This window comes from Oryza sativa, chromosome 2, assembly GCF_034140825.1.
Source record: "Oryza sativa Japonica Group chromosome 2, ASM3414082v1".
NCBI lineage: Eukaryota > Viridiplantae > Streptophyta > Magnoliopsida > Poales > Poaceae > Oryza > Oryza sativa.
This window is the reverse complement of record NC_089036.1, coordinates 293412-312636: the sequence shown is the minus strand read 5'-3', so window position 1 is coordinate 312636 and position 19225 is coordinate 293412. Positions and strand designations below refer to the sequence as shown.

The following is a 19225-nucleotide window of genomic DNA, read 5'->3' as shown; positions in this document are numbered from 1 at the left end:
ATCAAATGATTGGGATAGATCAGTCACCATGCCGAGACAGTATAAATCACTTAGATTGAAATATATATCAATAACAGGACTATATATGTTTATAGCGTAGCCGATCAAATAGATCTAACATGTATCGGCTAATACTCTGATACTACTCTATATCAGGATATTAAAGCATGTATAATATATCAAACAAAGGCCTAACATACTTAGATACAACAATATCTTGATATAAAGAGCAGATTTAACATGTCAATAAAGCATATATAACAAATATAGTTAAATCGGATAAGATCGGCTGAAACTCCGATGCTATTCTAATCGGCAACTAGAAGGCAGGCTAGAGATCGATATTCTAAGCACGACTTAACAGATCAAACTTAACTGATACAACATTAAGTATGAAATGAAGAACGATATCTAGACAATCAAGCCGCTAGAAGTTTCATAGAGTGGTAGATATCTTATATAATCTAGATCAACGTCAAAATCTAACCTAATCGGTTGCCCTCTGCTAACAGATGTTAACCGATAGTAGGTTAGATGGCGATATTGCTAGAGATTATGTAAGATATATGATAACTCGACGAATTATATAAATAAGATTAGAGTATCATAAAGATGGAAGCACTAATCCCGAGAATACAAGTCATCATAACAAGTTTTACCTCTTGTTGAAGATCGAAACCGATGCAGCTCAACCCAAAAGCAAGAACTCGTCGAAACAAAACTAAAGCAAAAAGGGTGGCGATGCGCCGAAATTGTATTGAACGTGTGTGTTATCAATTACATAGGGCTCAGGGTCTATTTATACCCGAGAATTACAAGATATGCCCATACCGGACATGACTATTATCTCTTACAAACTCTAAGATACCATAAGTCTTTGCGGCAGACTTTTGCCCACATTTATCTATAAGGAATCTACATAAAATATCTTAATTAATAGATACAATTGCCTTCCCAGGACTCTATCCATGCGTGGCAATCATCTTGAAGCACATTAACTTGAACCCGATGTCGTACACAAGTCGTATTGTCGGAATCGGCTGTATCGGCTTACCTAGCCCGACTCAGACCCAGCCGATCCTAATCATAGCCGATCTGGACTCCAGCCGATTCCTACTCTGTTTCCGAACTCGATCTTCGCCTCCGACTTCGCTTTGATCCAATCTTCTTTCCTGACACAGATGTTACCAAATTTGGTTGTTAACAAGAAATAATTTTCTATTTGAAAAATTTACAAAACTAGTTGCCTATCGCCCTCCTTGAGACTATGGAATTAGGTTCGGACTCTGAGGTATGTTCTAAGACCCTGCATATATAGTAGCTATACATATGCATATGACAGTAGAAATATTCTGCATGTGACAATGCATTTGTTGTGCAGGCGGTTAATATACCAATGTTGCCTACCAAATTCCTCTACCTCAAGCACCTAACAATTCAGATTGCGGGAGGGACCTTTTCCCCATCCTATGATTATTTCTTTCTGGTTTCTTTCGTCGATGCATCTCCTTCCTTGGAGACTTTATACTTGGATGTAAGGCTGTGCTGTTCATCCATTATTCCATCCTGCAAAGAAAGATATCTGTCGGATGGACCATTGATTCATTCATATATAATCTTCCTTTTTATCACCTCCAGGTTTGTCAGGACGATATGGCACATGAATCGATTATTGAAAGTTCTTCCCCACATTTGAGGCAGCTGCCCGAGCTCAGCCATGACTGCCTCAAGAGCGTGAAGATCTTAGGGTTCAACTCCGCAAAGAGCTTGGTTGAGCTAACATGTGGCATCGTCAAGGCCGCAGTCTCACTTGAGCGTCTTGTGTTGGACACACTTAGAGGTGGTGATGATAGGTGTTGTGGGGAAAGTAATGGGAAGATTTGCTGGCCTGTTAGCAACGCTGTGCTCAAGGAATCCGCAAGAGCTGCCATTGCTGTACGAAGGTACATCGAGGATAAAGTTTCACCTATAACAACCCTGACTCTTGTGGAGCCTTGCACGCGCTGTCATTCCCTTGCCTTTGGATGATGCTCCTCTGCTGCGGGAAGGCGGAAGATGTCTTAACTTATCTTAGTTGTAATATGCATTTAAATAGATGATAGTATATGTTAACCATAAGATCATCCATCCACATATCATAGACTAGGAGTAATAAATAGTTAAACGTCACGGCGGGGAGGAGGCCATGGGTCTTGGGGGTGGAAGGAATAGGAAGGAAGGTGGTTGGGTCCGGGAGGGAGATGTAGAAGAGACGTGGGGGTGGATGGGGATGGTGCAATCGGCCAGTTAAATAAATGTGGAAAATGGAATGTAGGGAGGAAGTGGTTGGCTTTAGCTCTAATGAGCAAAGGTAGGAATGTTTCATTCCATTATCTAAAAAAAAATTATGGAGTGGTGGCCCAAGCCAAGGCAGAGACTCGAAGCTCCGGAAGGACCAGCTTGGAACAGAGTGGGGAAACAACGGGATGGGTGACCAAGGTGCTCGAGCTCGGGATCGATTGGGGCGGGCGGAGTCAAGCATTTATATTACAAGAAGTATAAGCACGCCGCGCTCGTTAACATGTGCACAGGGTTACCAAAATACAAAGAATCATACTTCGATGTCAATATACTGATCAATGAGAAATACAACCTAAGGCAGCGTTCGTTTGGAGGACATTGAGGGAGATTGAGAGAGAAAACACCTCGTTTTCCGCGCGCACGCTTCCCAAACTACTAAACGGTGCGTTTTTTGCAAAAAAATTCTATAGGAAAGTTGCTTTAAAAAATCATATTAATCCATTTTTGAAGTTTAAAATAGTTAATACTCAATTAATCATGTGCTAATGGCTCACCTCGTTTTGCGTATCTTCCCAATCTCCCCAATCTCCCCAATCTCCCCAATCCTCAAACACACCCTAAGTGGTACAAACTTGAACATAGCCTGATGAATATGGTATAATATACAAACTTACAATTAGATCAGTATAAGTACAGCCCCCAGTGCATGCAATGACATCACGCAAACCTTCTACAGAAACTTAAAGCGGCACAAGATAACCATGAGCACGGCACACACCAACATATGGGGGTTTCAGCAGTCACCTGCAGTGCTTGCCAGTTGAATTGGAACTTTCTTTGCCTGAGAGGAACGGGATGCTTCACATATTGAACACAACAACGACCCGGAATACCAAAAAATTCCATCATTGCCTCTCCCAATCGGTTAGCATTTTTTTTTTTTTGCAGTTATCCGTATTGGATGTGGCCGGTAACGCGGAGGCTTGGCAACACGCCGCACGGTTAGATGCATCGGTTGAAAAGCACCATGCCAATATGCATACCATATGGTAATGGTCTTATTTATTAGGGGGCACATGCCGCACATCATTTCATGACAAATTATGAAACAGTTTCTACAAGAAGCTTCCTCAAACAACAAGAGGTTATAAAGAAGCTCTAACTAGTCTAGCAACACATAAGTACTAGTTCAAGCAGAAGATAGATCATACAACTAGAGTTACAGACACAACATTCTGTCTAAACCGTAAACACATTCAGAAAGGTAGGTCCCCCATCAAGCATCTTCATACGCCGCACTACGAAATAGAACCGATGGTGCCTTTCACTTGCCCTTGACACCAGTCCTCATATCATTAGATATGGTTCTCAAACTTTCTGCGGCTCAGAGTCCTTGGCTTCCCTAGTGACTGAGGACCTACGATCTCTAGCATCCCCTCCAGCTCCTCCAGCATAGACCTCTTTGCATTGCGAACCATATAGTCTGGTCCCTGTAAGCACAAAACATTCACACATGGCAAAAGATCAAAGCATTTCATGGCACTTAATCTTCCAATTTATAGAGCCCATGATAAAACAATATATATGTACAGTATTCTTTGTTTTTTTATGGCTGTTAGATGCTTTTTCTTTTCTTTTTAAGAAACTACCCTCACGTAGCTATCAACAAATGTGTTATTGTTTAGAGTTTATTCTGATGAAGAATTGGGGGAAGAAGAAAGCTAGAAAATATTTTTCTGGTGTTTTCATCCTTCTTCACTTACACCTAGATTATCTTACATGGAAGTACTGTATGAGAGCCATGTTGTTGCAGGTATTGATATCCATAAATTCAGTCAGGACCCTAAACTAGACTATCGGAAGAAAATTGGGTGTGGTTTACTGTCATGTCTACACTGATGATTTCATCAATCAAATAACGTTTGGTAGTAAACAACATTGCTGATAAACGCGTAAATAACAACACATGCATTGGCATGGTTACCAATCGTCACCCATAGTAATAAATAAAAATAACTATATAACAAGAAGAAATTGTCTGGAATGCAAAATTTTGATGGGGGCCACTTGTTAATGAAAAACGGCATGATCAGAAAGGGTGATGAGCTTAATACCTCAAGGGCATCAACAGTGGCGAGCAGGGCAATGATTTTGTCGGCAAACCTCTGACGCTCTTCAGAGTCATGCGAAATGCGGCGGCGGTAAGAGATGTTGTAGAACAAGGACCTAATGTCCTTGAGCTTGGCCTTGGCCACCGCCAGATGACGGAGGCAGCGCAGCACTTGCGAGCGGTGGGCTAGGTGAGCCCGGTAGTTCATCTGGATCAACAATGCAGCATCCTGCGGGGACAGCTGCTTTCTCTTGCCCTTGGCGTAGCTGCTTGCAAACGCCTTGAGAAAACCAGTGTTGTGTTGTCAGTACAGCGCACACGAAAATTGACGATCTACTATCTGTTACTAGCAATTGCTAATCACATTTATGGGTATGGCTTCCCTTACAAAATGCCATCGGAAATACACCTCCGTTTCAGTTTATAAGTTGTTTTGACTTTGGTAAAAGTCAAACTATTTAAATTTGATCAAGTTTATAGAAAAAGGTAGTAACATTTTTAACCCAAAACAAAATTATTATGAAAATATATTTAATTATTGGTTTGATGGAACTAACTTAGTACTGTAAATATTATTATGTTTGTCCATAATCTTAAAGTCAAAACGACGGAGGGAGTAGTAGTTAAGTACTCCGTATATTAGATCTTTGCATATCAGAAACATGACGGATTTGTGCAAATCGGTGCGCAAACCTCACGTCGCAAGCTTGAGATAACAAGCTGCTACTCCTAGATCTGAAACTCTGAATAGGAAAAATCTAGGACCAAGTCCAATTGAATAAATAAATAATGAAATAAATGTAGAGGAGAAGATGTGACCTTGTTGATGGCGACGCATCCGGCAGTGTTGTCGTCGATCTCAACGATCTGAACATTAGACTTGTTCGTCTTCTTCTTCTCCTCCTTGGCAGAAGTATCCTTGTTGTGCTGCTTGACCTTGTTTTCTGCTGTCTTGTCTGCCTTGTGGTGGTGGTCGTCGTCCCCGAAGACCTCCTCGACGGAGTAGGCGTGCGACCATGGGTGGAGGAAGCCCTTGCCCTTGACCTCCTTGGCCCACTTGAGCTTGGTGGTGCCGGCGGCGGAGGCCTTGGACTCCCACTTCCACTTGCGGTCGAAGCCATCGTCGTTGGGGGTGTCGATCTGGGCCTCCCACTTGAAGGTCCGGTCGCCGTCGGGCTTGTCGTGGGTGGTCCACTTGATCTTCCTGCCGGCGGATTCGGCCTCGTAGGTGTACTTGCTGCGTGGGGCGGCGAGCTCAAGCGCGGAGACGCGGTGGGCGAGGGAGTGGTGGAGAAGGAAGGGATCGCGGAGGGCGGGGCAGGAGGTGGTTACAGGTGGGGTCGGGGTTGGGAGGAAGAGGTCAAGGTCGAGGTCGAGGTCGAGATGGTGGTGGAAGGCGGCGTCGAGGTCGTAGGAGGAGGTGAAGCCGAGTGGGCAAGACGATGAAGGAGGAGAGGTGAAACCGAGTGGGCATGAGGAGGAGGGAGGGAAGAAAAATGGGTGGGTGTCGTCGAGGAGGAAGGAGGAGGAGGAGGTTGGGAAGGTGGGGAAGAAAGGGTGGTCGTCGGCGGCGAGGAAGCGGAAGAGGTGGTGGCTGCCCCCCATGGCTGATGGCAGTGTGGACTGTGAATGAGGAGGAGCGCAACTATCGCCGCATCTCCATCGATCGATCGATCGTGTGAAGCTGAAGCATGGAAGGGAGTGGGGAGGGCCCACATGTCTGTCTGCCACGTGTAGCACGTAATCAGTCAATGGTCGTTTCCAACCAGCACGCCACGAGCACTCACGCAGAGTACTGATCCCTCCGTTCTAAAATAAGTACTGTTTTAGCTTTATTCATGTTTAACGTTTCACCGTTCGTCTTATTTGAAAAAAGTTTATGATTAGTATTTTTGTTGTTATTAGATGATAAAATATAAATAGTACTTTATGTATGACTAATTTTTTTAATATTTTTTAAATAAGACGGATGGTTAAACTGCTAAACACGGATATTTATGGCTACACTTATTTTGGAACGGAGATAGTATACATGAGGGAAAGGATGGAATCCCGATGCGGCGCGGATGTCTTGCGATCCGCCGTCTCCTGTCCTGTGGACTGCACGATGCCATGCGCACACGCAGACGCAGAGAGCGCACCACGATTTGTTCCTTCCATGCCGCGGTTTCTTCTCTTGGGCGTGTATTGTTGCACGATTCTTCTCCTATGAAGAGTTGCTAGCCATTGGGAGGCCCAGCCCGCTCTATATCATCGCTGCCTTTTCCGGCCCAGCCCATCATAAATAATCCTACCGGCCTGGCCCAACTCCTTTCCTTCCACCGCACTGCACTTGTCATGAAATTTTGGGCCAAAAGATTGACGTCCGCCCCACCAAGTTCGTTCGCCCACTGACAGCCCATTAATTAAGCAAGGAATGCGCGGCTCGTTCGTCCGGATCAACAGCCCATTCAGCTTGCTTGCTTGCTCATCCGCCCCAACAAACTATGTAAATTATTTACAGCTACCAAAAATTGGTAAGATTGATCAAGGCAATCAATCACAGTGTTGTCCACGAGTGCTCGACAATAAGTACTTGTCTTTTTCTTCTTATCATTAAAAAGTTCCCTGGTTCGAAAAAAATGACAATACTAGTAGTTGTTGATAGACAGCACATTATATTGCACACACATACTACAGTCGAGTCGATCACTCTTGTAGTGATCAATGAATCCTTATTATTGTAGCTAGCTAAGTACGGAGTAGGTACTTTAATTAATTCCGTGACGAGACGACGACGACGATGATAATAATAAGATTTATTAGAGGTCGAGCAGCTGGCAGTTCTCCCAGAGCGTCTTGGCGGAGCGGCGGAGGCGGCGGGCCTCCTCCTCGGTGAGCTCCATCTCGGCGACGCCGAGGACGCCGGCGCGGCCGAGGCGGGCGGGGAGGCTGAGGAAGACCTCGTGGTCTTGGGGGATGCCGTGGAAGCCGGAGGCGAGGACGGAGACGGGGTGGATGCGGTGCTGGTCGCGGAGGAGGGAGGCGGCGAGGCTGGCGACGGAGTAGCCGATGGCCCAGGAGGTGTAGCCCTTGAGGCTGATCACCTCGTACGCGCTGTCCACCACCGCTCGCCGGATTCCCTCCAGGGCCTCCTCGTCGAAGCTCTGGTGGCTCTCCCGCAGCGACTTGAGCACCGGCATCCCGGCCACGCTCATGCTCGACCATATCGCCACCGAGCTGTCCCCGTGCTCTCCCACCATGTACGCCTGCATTTTTTTATTTTTCATTCATTATTTTGTCAATTTCCTCAACTAACATGTCACTAATAATGTCTAGTCAATAGTAATTAGCACTATGATTAATTGTTCAATAGAACCCTAATATCACCACTATTTAATTAATCGTGGAGCGATGAAATGTTAGGCCCAATTTAAAATGGACTTTTTCCCCCCGTAACTATTCAGTGTTAATCACTACTGATGCACCTTCACATCTTTCTCTCTGGTTGGTTCAATAATAAAAATGCCGTATTACATCATAATAGATTAGACTGTTCTTTCTGATAGTCATTCTAAGATTTATTCTCTCCATTTGTTTAATGCTGGAGCTGCGTTTCGTTTCTTAAAGAGGGACCAACTCATTTTTAGCTAGTAAATGGTGTATTTGATGCAAAAGTTTCCTATATACAAATTATCTATTATATAATTAAAGGAATAGAAAAAGGAGCTTCCACATTCGCTCTCATGGCTTAGAAATTCTCACATTAATCGGAGAAAAAGAAAAAGCAGAGTCCATATAGAAATACAATTTAGAAATAGCTGAAATTCGGAATTAAAAAATAAGGAATATTAGAAGAGGAGACTAGAGTCCATATAGAAATACAATTAGGAAATAACTGAAATTCGGAATTAAAAAATAAGGAATATTAGAAGAAGAGACTAGAGTCCATATAGAAATACAATTAGAAAATAACTGAAATTCGGAATTAAAAATAAGGAATATTAGAAGTAGAGTATAGAGTCCATATAGAAATACAATTAGGAAATAACTGAAATTCGGAATTAAAAACAAGAAATATTAGAAGTAGAGTATAGAGTCCATATAGAAATACAATTATGAAATAATAGAAATTTGAAATTAAAAATAAGGAATATTAGAAGTAGAGGATAGAGTCCATATAGAAATACAATTAAGAAAAAAAATAGAAATTCGGAATTTAAAAAAGAAATACTAGAAGTAGAGTATAGAGTCCATATAGGAATTTAAAACTAACTAAAATTTGGAATAAACATAATAAAATTAAAAGTAGAGTCTAGAGTCTGTATAAAAAATACAATTTACAAATAACTAAAATTCGAAATTAAGAAAAATATGGGAAGAAGAGTTTAAGGTCAATATAAGAATACAATTTATTAGTAACTGAAATTCGAAATTAAAAATTGAAGAATATTGAAAGATGAGTTTAGAGTCCACATAGAAATACAATTAGAAATAATAAAAATTCAGAAATAAAAATAAATAATATTGAAAAAAAAAGCATAGTCTATATAGAAATACAATTTACAAAAAGTTCGGAATTTAAAAAAGAAATATTAAAAGACGAGTCTAGAGTCCATATAGGAATATATATAATTTACAAATAACTAAAATTTGATATTAATAACTAACAAGTATATAAAATATAATATGAAAATTCAGAAATAAAAATAAATAATATTGGAAGAAGAGCATAGAGTCTATATAGAAATACAATTTACAGAAAATTCGGAATTAAAAAAAGGAAATATTAAAAGACGAGTCTAGAGTCCATATAGGAATATATACAATTTATAAATAACTAAAATTTGATATTAAAAATAATTAATAACTAACATGTATATAAAATATAATATGAATATTACACATATTGCAAAATTTAAAATTATGTTGTCATTTTAATATATTTGAATAATATAGTGAGAAAACATATATGCTATTATATGATAGAAAATATAATGATGCTAGGCGCGCAATTTGATTTTATATATAAAAAACTAATTTTAAAATTTGTAGTTACTAATATTCGATTAGTCAAATGATAATAACTTTGTCTTGTTGGAAATTTTAGCCAAAACGTTCTCCCGTATGCGGATCCTAAGTTGTATTATTCCACATATAGTAGTAGCTAGGAGCATCAACCCAAGGCATTCGATTCTATTCAGTTGAATCTTAATAATATCATATCAGCACTAACTAAGCATCTTTGGGCTTTTATCAAGTTGTCAGAAGCATGTGTTCGCTCTTGTCACATGTGTGCAGGAAGCTAGTCATCCATGGAAATAGGATAAAGGCTAAAGGCTGCCATGTCATCACATGTGGGTGGGCAGTGACACCACCACTCAGCCAACCATATGCTTTAGCTAGGCCCCACACCACATGTCACTTTGTCGCAGAGAGAGAGAGAGAGACAGCAACAATGGCCAATGGACAATGGGCAATGGCAATGGCAGTGGAGGAGAGAGAGAGAGGGGTAAGGTGTTGACCTGGACATCCTGGGCGTTGACCTGGAGGTGCTCGGCGAGGAGGAAGCGGAACCTGGAGGAGTCGAGGTTGGTGCCGGAGCCGATGACGCGGCTCGCCGGGAACCCCGACAGCTTCCACGCCACGTACGTCAGCACGTCGACGGGGTTGGAGACGATCAGCAGCAGCGCCTCCGGCGAGTGCTCCGCCAGCGCCGGCACGATCTTCCGGAACAGCGCCACGTTCCGCTGCAGCAGGTTCAGGCGGCTCTCCCCGGGGATCTGGCGCGCGCCGGCCGTGACGATGGCCAGGTCGGAGCCGCGCGTGACGGCCAGGTCGGTGTCGGAGACGAGGCGGACGCGGGGGAGGAACGCCGCCGCGTGCTGCAGGTCCAGCATCTCCCCGCGCAGCTTGTCCGGCACCGCGTCCACCAGCGCGATCTCGTCCGCCATGTCCCGGGTCAGGATGGTCTGCGCGATCGCCATCCCCACGTTGCCCGCGCCGATCACCGATATCTTCGTCAGCCGACGCCGGTGCGACGTCGGCGTCGACCCGCCGTCCGCCACCGGACGGAAGAACCCCGACGACGCGCCCTCCGCGTCGAACCCCAGCTCCGACAGAGACGAAGCCTTCTTCATGTCGCGAGACCGAGATCGAGATCTCCCTCCCTCACTCACTGGATGAAAGGCCAACGGCGATGTGGATCTCTCCTGAAAATGGAAATGGAAATGATCGATGGTGGTTTTGTGGCTCATTCCATGGAAGTTCTCCTCCTCTTTATAGAGAAGAGGTCGCTCTGGAGACAAAACCGCTACACTACAGACGGCGGTTTTCCAAACCGCTCATGCTGATTTGACTCTCAAATATACTCACACAAGATCTAATGATGCTGACAACAATTTCTTCTTCAAAATCAAAAACTAAGGCGTTGATGGTTTTGTTCACCGGCCCTAATTTATAGGGGTGCAAGGTCTAATAATATCATCACATATTTTAAACTGGTATCGAGAATGTCGATACACGCTAACCATATAATTAATTAACTCATACACTGCGTTTGTACATGCTGACGTGTTTGCTCGTCTTGAACCTTTCCGTGTTGTTACACTGTTTAATCACAAACCCAAAAACAATATATAACTCAACACAGCATGAACTGTTGTACCCGCATTCTACTATATCTCTCCCTTGTAAAATTGACGACGGTCTACAAAGGTTGCTAAGTTGATTCCATCAATTTGTGCCCTACTACTACTGCTCTACTGTTCTGTACAGTATTTGTGAAGAAATCTCACTGCCTATCATCATATCGCGTGTTTCTCTATTTAAAAAGATGCCGGCCCGCTTATCGGTCAAAAGTGCGCAAATTAGTACAAACAGATAAAGAAAAACCACTCATCGTGGCACATTGGATATATCTAATGCAGTATACCATTCTGCTCTTTGGATCTCCTAGCTATCCTATCTACCACTAATATATTTTCTCGAAATAGGGTTACATTTCCTTTACCTATACTTAAGCGAAACAGTAGTAGATTAATAGTAGCAGTAAGTCATTGGTACTACTTTCCGCAACGAATGACCGATCCAAATCTGGCACGCTGTCAAAGAAACACTTAATTTGGTACGGATGTTGATGGAAAACTGTGCATCATGCATCTTTCCCGGAAGCAACCCTGTCCTGGAACCGGTGGCCGTTTGCTGGTTTTGCTCTTGCTTCCGGCGTTTCTTGGAGGATAATTATGCTATGCTATCGAAATTATCAAAAGCGGAGCTATGAAAAGCTCAGCTCCTTATGAAATCGGTTCCATTTTTCATCTCCTCCTTTTTCCAAGTTTTTGACCTTCTAGTCTCCCTTCGCTTTCTAGCATTCCGTTCCATTTGACGTTCAGAATTGCGTGTTGGATTTGGGATTACTAGAGCGATTCATTTCCTTTTGATTAGAAGCTTCTTCCATAAGAACGCTGAAATGCATACTGCGAGGGACAAGATTCGTCTTACCTTCTCGGTCCTGCAGCTTCAAAGAATGACAACCAATCAACGCACATAGGAGTAGGTCAAGAAATATGAGACGCACTTGTGCCAACTCACGTGGAAGAAAATAACAATGCACCGACCAAGCAGACAATACACGATCAAACTTCCCATGGGCAGCCAAAAAAGAAAATCAGTGACTTGGAGGAGAAGAACACACAGGCATATTCTTTCTTAACAAGCTTCCTTTTGTTTTATTGTACTCCATTAAAGGCCCAAAATTAAACCAGCACATCAAACATGTATGTGAAATAAGCAAATGCATGATTTATTATGACCAATAATCTACTTCTCTACACAAAAGCTTAAGAAACAGTATAAGCCATACTCCCCAAGATTGCCAATTTATTCCGAAAGATCCTTCTGCGCCTCTTGGTTTTGCACTATGAAGGGGAAAAAGAAAAGGGACAAATCGTATACAGGCTATACTGCATTGTTTCCCGGGAATTTACTCTCTCCAGTTATCACACTTGCCGAGGGTAAACCCACAAAAAGGTGCTAAAAATGCTTGTAAGTTGATCCTCCTAATTCCCACTATAACTGGAACGAAACAAACAAACAAAAAAAAAAAAGATAAACAGAAAAAGCTTTTAATCCAAAAACCAGGTCATTCTGTCTATGGTTATGTGCTCTTGGTTTTCGGGTCCTCCTTGACAGAACACCGTGCCGGTATTATACAAAATGAGATAGCACCACTCTGCGTTATTCGAGCACATGAGAAGAATAGTTTTGCTGATCTTTAACTTCACAGTAACATTGAGTTTGGATTCTCGATATAGCCCTTGAATGCTTTCAGAAATTCTGCGCCGATAGCACCTAGAGAAAGCACACATGAACAAAGTTATTTTCTAGCCTATGGTCCGTAGAACTATCATGTATTCAGATAAGGCTTAAGAGTATACCATCAATAACCCTGTGATCACAGCTCATTGTTGCCGACATGAAGGAACCAAACTCATACTGGCCGTCTACGCTGCCAGGTATCACCCTCTTCTCAGCTGTCCAAACAAAAAAAAGGCCATTAAGTAAATAATGACACCCTATGTAATCATCACAAGAACACTGCAACGTGAATGGACCTTCTTAGCAGAAGTTTATCTAGAATGTAGAAACGTAGAATACAGAAGCGAAAGGATACTACTCTACTACACCTTGAATTCTATGCTTAAGCCCTGTTTATAAAAGGCTAAATGCTACTAAGCAGTTGGCACTCTGTAACATCATGCCAAATTTCTGAGTAGAAGCCCGACTTAAAAATAATAGGATGGGGCAACAAAGATAATATGCTTCTCAAAAGATACTAGAAAGAAATGCAGATAATACAGGATGCTACCGTTATTATTACACAAACATATTAGCATGACTTACCAGTACCAATGGCCAAGATTGCTGACTGAGGAGGATTTATGATGGCACAGAATTGTTTGATTCCGAAAGGACCTCCTAGGTTTGATATGGTGAATGTGCCTCCCTGAAAAGCACCAGAATTTTCAAGGAAAAATGATGTTGTCTCATGCTTATATTAGCTACCATGCGATCCATATACCTCATAATCTTCAGGTTTTAAGCTGTTATCCCTTGCTCTTTGAGCCACCTGCTTCACCTCCTCAGCAATTGTACCAAGTCCCTTCTTGTCTGCATCCTGAAACACAGGTACAAGCTAGAAACCAATGTTTTTTTTTTTTCATATAAATAGACAAGTTCAGATTACTAACCCTAATTACTGGAACAAACAACCCATGCTCAGTCTGTACAGCAACATTGATGTTCACGTTGTGGTATCTGCACGAGAAATAAATTTACCATAATCACCTTCTTGTCAACATAATTCTAATCCCAGGATACATGCTCCATGACAACTTACTGGCGGATAAAATCACTCATCCACGAGCTATTACACTGAGGGACCTTTCGAAGAGCCAGAGCTGCAGCCTGCACATCAAATTAAGATCAATTCAGATCTGGAGGTCAGGAGAAAATTAACAGTCTGTGAACTGATATACATCATACACCCAATCTGCGACAACTCAATGGTTGGTAGACATAAGAAACAAGAAAACGGCAATTACCTTTATAACAAGATCGTTAATAGATATCTTCTTACCGCCAGATGACTCTTGCAACGGATTCAGTTCCCCTCGCAACCTGGATTAGATTGAAATAAAGAACTATTTTAAAAAGCTACAAAACCAGCAGTATGGAATTGAATCATTACATAGGTTTCCTATGTAATATAGGATTGCTTTAAATTACAAAGCTAGGCTTCAACATACTTGATAAGATTATCAACACGGGCGTCAACTGTCAAGTAATAATGAGGAATAGTTTGTTTAGAGCTTAGCAGGCGGTTTGCAGTAACCTGTGAAGAATAGAAGATAATACACTATCAGACCAATAGCATCGGCTAAAATCAACCTAACAAGATTCTGTATCATTGAAATTTACCTTTCTTATCTGAGTATTAGGAACATCAGTGTAACTTAACCCTGGAGCCGCAAGAGCTTCCCTTTTGCCACCCTTTGCTACAGAAGCTTTGTTAATAAAAAATGATAGTTAGATGCTGATTGAATTCTCATACAGAATAAAAGCACAGCAAATCTGACATACATAACAGGCTAGTGACAGCCACACATTTAACTTGAACCTTGGCAAGCTCAAGCAAATTACATTAATATTACTTTGAATCAAACTAGTGCTGCTACTAACACAGTGTACACAAATAAGCATAAGTGCAAAACTGAGTCAGATAAATAGCCTCTTTTTTCTTCTGAAAACTTGATATACTGGTCCAGTGGATATTGAATTAAGTGATCAAATAGTATCTGAATATGGTTATCTTAGAATGGATATGATAGCCAACCACAAAGATATTGAGTGATACAGCTTGTTTTCTTGTGATTGAGCCTTAAAGATTGAACAAGAAGACAGCTGGCAAGGGGAGGACACCCCAATAAAATTCGACATTATGAGTCCACCATTCAGAATTAGCATGAGATGTCCAGGAGCACACATGACTAGCTACAAAATGAGGGCTTCCCCAGCGGTTTCTCTAAAAAAACTAGGAAGTGATATAGTTGAAAATAAATTAATCTATAGTCATTGGTAAATATATAAAACTAGTTAATTGCATTTTTCCACGCAGATTTCATCATTAAGGGAGGAGAAAGAGAGAGAGAAGGGGGGTGGAGGGGACAAGAGAAAGGGCATACCCAAGTAATCTTCAATGTCCGCCTTCAAAATTCGCCCATCAGGACCAGTTCCCATTACGCTTGACAGTGGAACCTGTTTTGTGTTTATTAAGTATGATTCAATAAAATCTACCAATTAATAGCCTAGATAGGTAACACGAAAAAAAAACTACATTGTTATCTTCTGCCAATTTTCTTGCAAGAGGGCTGGAGAATATTCGACCCCCTGGTTGAGAAGCTTCTTCAGTCTTTGGGGCTTTCGGCTCAGGAGTCCTGGAAGGCTCTGTCTCCTTCACCTTTGGCTCTGCAGGCTCAGGCTGAGCCTTCGGTTCAGAAGGGGCTGCAGGTGCAGCTGAAGTTGAAGGTTTATAATCCTTAAACTTCTCAAGGTCACCCTCTTCTTCCACAGTTACAGCAATGATCTAAAAGGAACAGTGGGGCCATAAATCAACCAAGATTACGTCAGAAAAATTTATAGGCAGAGGCAACTGTAATAATCATATTAGTAAAATGAGAGTCATAAATTGGTTGTTCTTTGATCAGTAAATTTTTACCTCACCAACTTTGATCTCTTTGGCACCATCTCCATGAATGATCTTAGCGAGATAGCCCTCTTCCATGCACTCCATCTCTACAGTGGCTTTATCCTAGTCAGCAGGAATGCATTCAAAGGATATTTAGCTTCTACTGCAGCTTAATAGAAGTAACTGGCTAACTGCATAACTAAAAATAAATCTAAACAATATATGGCATGTAGCCTTACATATTAGAAAACTTACCGTCTCCACCTCACAGAGAACTTCACCAGGTGAGACCTTATCTCCTTCCTTCTTCAGCCACCTTGCAATGTTCCCCTACAGACAATACAAGTGTAAGGTGTAATACTTCTGGTGTTAAAGGTGTAACACCGATGGATGCAATTCAAGAAATACAGATAAGGAGCAACGGTTTTTTTTTTTTTTTTTTTTTTTTTTTTTTGCGTAACAGATACCTCAGTCATTGTAGGAGAGAGTGATGGCATCCCAATTTCCTGATGTGGTGGCAGGTCTGGAATAAGCAAATTGCGTCAAGAATTAAGAGAGCTAACAGAGGACCTTACTTTACATGCTCTGTAAGGAACCATTGATTGGAGTTACATAGAAAATTTTAACATAGTAACCAAAACAATGGGGAGATGTGGTGTGAGATTGGGATATACTTATTTTGTAGCAAATAACCTAAATGCTTATATAACACATACAAAAAAAAAGTTTTGAAAATTCAACGGAGATACAGATGTGGAGAAAAATATCCAAAAAAAAGTAGCAGAATAGAGGATCACATGCATGAAACAATTGGTACATGGGAAGACGGGATAAAGTGAAGCAAATAATAGAACAAAAAGAAGGATGGCAAAAAAACAACATTGTAGATAAGTGCAAAAAAGATCAATAAAAAACTGAGGAGCTGCTATGCGATATCCTGTTTTTTTCCCCCAAAAAACGCAGGAGAACTGCGCTTCATTTCATTAAGAAGAGAGAAATATTTATAAAGAAAGGGTCAAGGAACCCCTCCCACCAAGAACACTTCCCAAAAAGCATCACACATAAGTGAGGCCCAACCAATAAACCCACTTAAGACTAACTAACTGCTGGGATAAGTACCTGCACTGCTTGAGAAAGATCTTGCTGAAGACACCTGTCCACTGGGAAAAGAAACAGGAAAAGAGGAATATTACCAAGATGCAATGGAAATTAGAACTGTCATGGGGTCATTTCTTCTGGTAAAAGAGCACTAAAGAGCAGAGAGGCATATCTCAGGGGCCTTACAGAAGATGTCAATAATTTTTTTATGGTTTGTCTTAGCTCAATGTTCAAGTATTACTAGTTCATATTCTCTTGTTTCAAGGGTGGTTCTCTAATTCAATATATTCCTACACAGCCATATAAGCTAACAATAGCATAGCAGAAAACAAAACATACCATGACAATGAACCGTTGAGACCGGTAATAGTGGTTGGGATACAATTGTTAGGTGCTCTTCTACAAGCATATCTTCCATTTAGTCCTCCTAGTGACACCTGAAAAGATAAAATGACAAACTAGACAATCAGGATATGACAATAGGGATCTCAGAATGCGGATTATTTTTCATGAACATAACCTTGAAGGTCTCAAGCTCTTTCCCAGGCTGCTTGCACTGAGGGAATCTGGCGCCACCAATTCTTTTCTCAACACCTGCAGAAACCAAAAGCACGGGTGACAATGAACAACAGAAACTTCTCTCTGTAAAAATAAGCTGCCACGTGACAAAAATAGCTGCTGTCTGCACTGGAGGATATGAGCGTAGTTAAACTAAGTCAACGGCAAATGACACCTTAATAAATAAAAATGATGATATTGGCTCAGGAAGCCAAAACATGTTTGGTCGAAGGTACGGAAAATAACGGAGTGGAGAGGTAAAAAAGATGAGAAAGCATTGTGCTTGTGTTAAAATAGTTTGTTTGTACAGATTTTAGTGTAAACAATTGATAATTTGCCTATATTAATTAGATTACAGTCCAGAATACATAATTGATGAATGCCCCATATTCTTGTGAAACTGATAATATGTAGGTGCAAAAGAAGAAGCACCTCTGGAGGATCCAGGATAACTGATACAAGATACAAAAGTTGTATTCTGATTAAATTGAAGTGAGAGTGCAAAGCACCACATCAGTTTGAACGATGATGACAATGCAGGACTTATAAGCAGTGACCACAGCCGCAGCAGAATTACATAGATTACAAACAGAAGATACAATTAAACAAGAGAAATAAATAATGAGCACAGAAAATTAGTAATGTGAAAGGGCATCTCCAGATTGGTTGAACAAACAAACAAACAAACAAACAGATTGCATGCATATACTCCAGTAAATCAATTGAGAAAAAGAGAAAAAGGCTACTAGTACAGCACATACCAGCAGCAGCACCTCCCTTTGTGGGAAAGGATGCAGAAGCAGCGGAGAAGTAGCGTACAAGAGCAGACCGATCATAATCTAGAGCATCACGTAGAGTCCGCAGCTGCAGTACAAAAGTGAGAGCCGTAGATTGGAATGTGAGCCATCTGCAGTAGGAATATTAGATTGGGAATCTGAAGGGAATCTGGTGATGTTCCGATCGACCTGGAATGGCATAAGCACGACAGATCGGAACAAGATGCGTTCGGTGTTGGGATGAGAGAATGCTGCGGAGAATTAAACAAGAGATGGAGGAGAGGGGAGAGGGAGAGGAAGGAACCTTGCGGGAGTGGCGGAGGAGGTGCGCCGCAGACATGGCTGGCTGGCGAAGGGGGCAATGGGAGTGGCGCCTGGGTGGCTAGGGTTTGGGTCTCTCCTCCTCGATCGATCGTCCCCACGATCCCCTGCGGGTCGGCGGCGGAGGGCAGCGGGAGAGAAGAGGAAGGTCGGGTCGTCAGGTCGCGACTTGTCTTGTCTTCTCTCGTCGAGGGAGGGGAGGGGACTACTTGTTGGGCCGAATTAGCAGTCGTCATCATCATGTTTTTCGACTTGACTTGCCTACCTCCTCACCTCACCATTTTTTTTCTAATTTTTAATTTCTTTCATTTAATATTTTAAAAATTCGTTTTGTAAATTTACAGATCTAGACGCCTCATGCACTTTGAGAGGACTTTTTTTTTTATCTGGCAGATGACTGTTGGCTCCGTCTAATAGCAGCCTAAAAAAGAGGGTGTTCATGTCAGACGGAGCCCTTTTGCCCTTTGAAAATATATTATTATTTTTACTGAGGAAAGGCTACCCGCAAAATACTGGTATAAGGGTGGTCTAGATTTTTCTATCTTATCAAGCAGATTTACAAGTGTCCTCCTCCTATAAAAAAAACCCCCAAAATACTGGTATAAGGGTGGCCTAGATTTTTCTATCTTATCAAGCAGATTTACAAGCGTCCTCCTCCTATAAAAAAAAACCCTCTGGGAGGGCGGGAAAGGAGTAACCAACAGTTATATGCCACATCATTCTCTAACAGAATGTTTGATGTTTTTTTAAAGCCCGTTTACACTCCCAAATGGCATGAGGCATCCAGATCTATAAATTTTTGAAACAAAAGATTATTTTTTAAATATTTTAGTGAAAATAAATAAAAAAATGCCC

General features: G+C 41.6%; 3 protein-coding genes across 3 annotated transcripts; all 3 read right to left on the bottom strand.

Annotated features, from left to right (window-relative positions):
* Positions 1–3314: 3314 nt before the first annotated feature.
* Positions 3315–6045, bottom strand: LOC4328013 (BAG family molecular chaperone regulator 7). The gene is made up of 3 exons (XM_015770663.3): positions 5210–6045; positions 4395–4670; positions 3315–3770 (listed from the first exon to the last, which is right to left on the bottom strand). Exons 1-3 carry the CDS (start codon positions 5993–5995, stop codon positions 3636–3638), a joined length of 1197 nt encoding a protein of 398 aa, XP_015626149.1. The 5' UTR covers positions 5996–6045; the 3' UTR covers positions 3315–3635.
* A 903-nt stretch (positions 6046–6948) lies between these two features.
* On the bottom strand, positions 6949–10801 carry LOC4328012 (L-lactate dehydrogenase A). The gene is made up of 2 exons (XM_015770664.3): positions 9895–10801; positions 6949–7638 (listed from the first exon to the last, which is right to left on the bottom strand). The coding sequence occupies exons 1-2, from the start codon at positions 10624–10626 to the stop codon at positions 7192–7194; spliced, it is 1179 nt and encodes a 392-aa protein (XP_015626150.1). The 5' UTR covers positions 10627–10801; the 3' UTR covers positions 6949–7191.
* A 1351-nt stretch (positions 10802–12152) lies between these two features.
* Positions 12153–18546, bottom strand: LOC4328010 (dihydrolipoyllysine-residue acetyltransferase component 2 of pyruvate dehydrogenase complex, mitochondrial). Its single transcript, XM_015772214.3, has 19 exons — positions 18354–18546; positions 18035–18137; positions 17236–17309; positions 17055–17152; positions 16737–16777; positions 16085–16140; positions 15873–15947; positions 15648–15740; positions 15267–15515; positions 15115–15187; positions 14351–14436; positions 14179–14264; positions 13975–14050; positions 13770–13837; positions 13621–13687; positions 13452–13547; positions 13274–13376; positions 12808–12903; positions 12153–12721 (listed from the first exon to the last, which is right to left on the bottom strand). The coding sequence occupies exons 1-19, from the start codon at positions 18387–18389 to the stop codon at positions 12651–12653; spliced, it is 1647 nt and encodes a 548-aa protein (XP_015627700.1). The 5' UTR covers positions 18390–18546; the 3' UTR covers positions 12153–12650.
* Positions 18547–19225: the final 679 nt, after the last annotated feature.

Coding starts and splice junctions, on each gene's coding strand:
- LOC4328012 (XM_015770664.3), bottom strand. CDS start 10,626: ATGAGCCACAAAACCACCATCGATCATTTCCATTTCCATTTTCAGGAG. Junction 7,639..9,894: donor TCAACGCCCAGGATGTCCAG/GTCAACACCTTA, acceptor AAAAAAATGCAG/GCGTACATGGTGGGAGAGCA.
- LOC4328013 (XM_015770663.3), bottom strand. CDS start 5,995: ATGGGGGGCAGCCACCACCTCTTCCGCTTCCTCGCCGCCGACGACCAC. Junction 4,671..5,209: donor GATGCGTCGCCATCAACAAG/GTCACATCTTCT, acceptor GGTTTTCTCAAG/GCGTTTGCAAGCAGCTACGC. Junction 3,771..4,394: donor CCACTGTTGATGCCCTTGAG/GTATTAAGCTCA, acceptor TTGTGCTTACAG/GGACCAGACTATATGGTTCG.
- LOC4328010 (XM_015772214.3), bottom strand. CDS start 18,389: ATGTCTGCGGCGCACCTCCTCCGCCACTCCCGCAAG. Junction 18,138..18,353: donor TCCTCCGCCACTCCCGCAAG/GTTCCTTCCTCT, acceptor TTTGTACTGCAG/CTGCGGACTCTACGTGATGC. Junction 12,904..13,273: donor AATCTTGGCCATTGGTACTG/GTAAGTCATGCT, acceptor TTGTTTGGACAG/CTGAGAAGAGGGTGATACCT.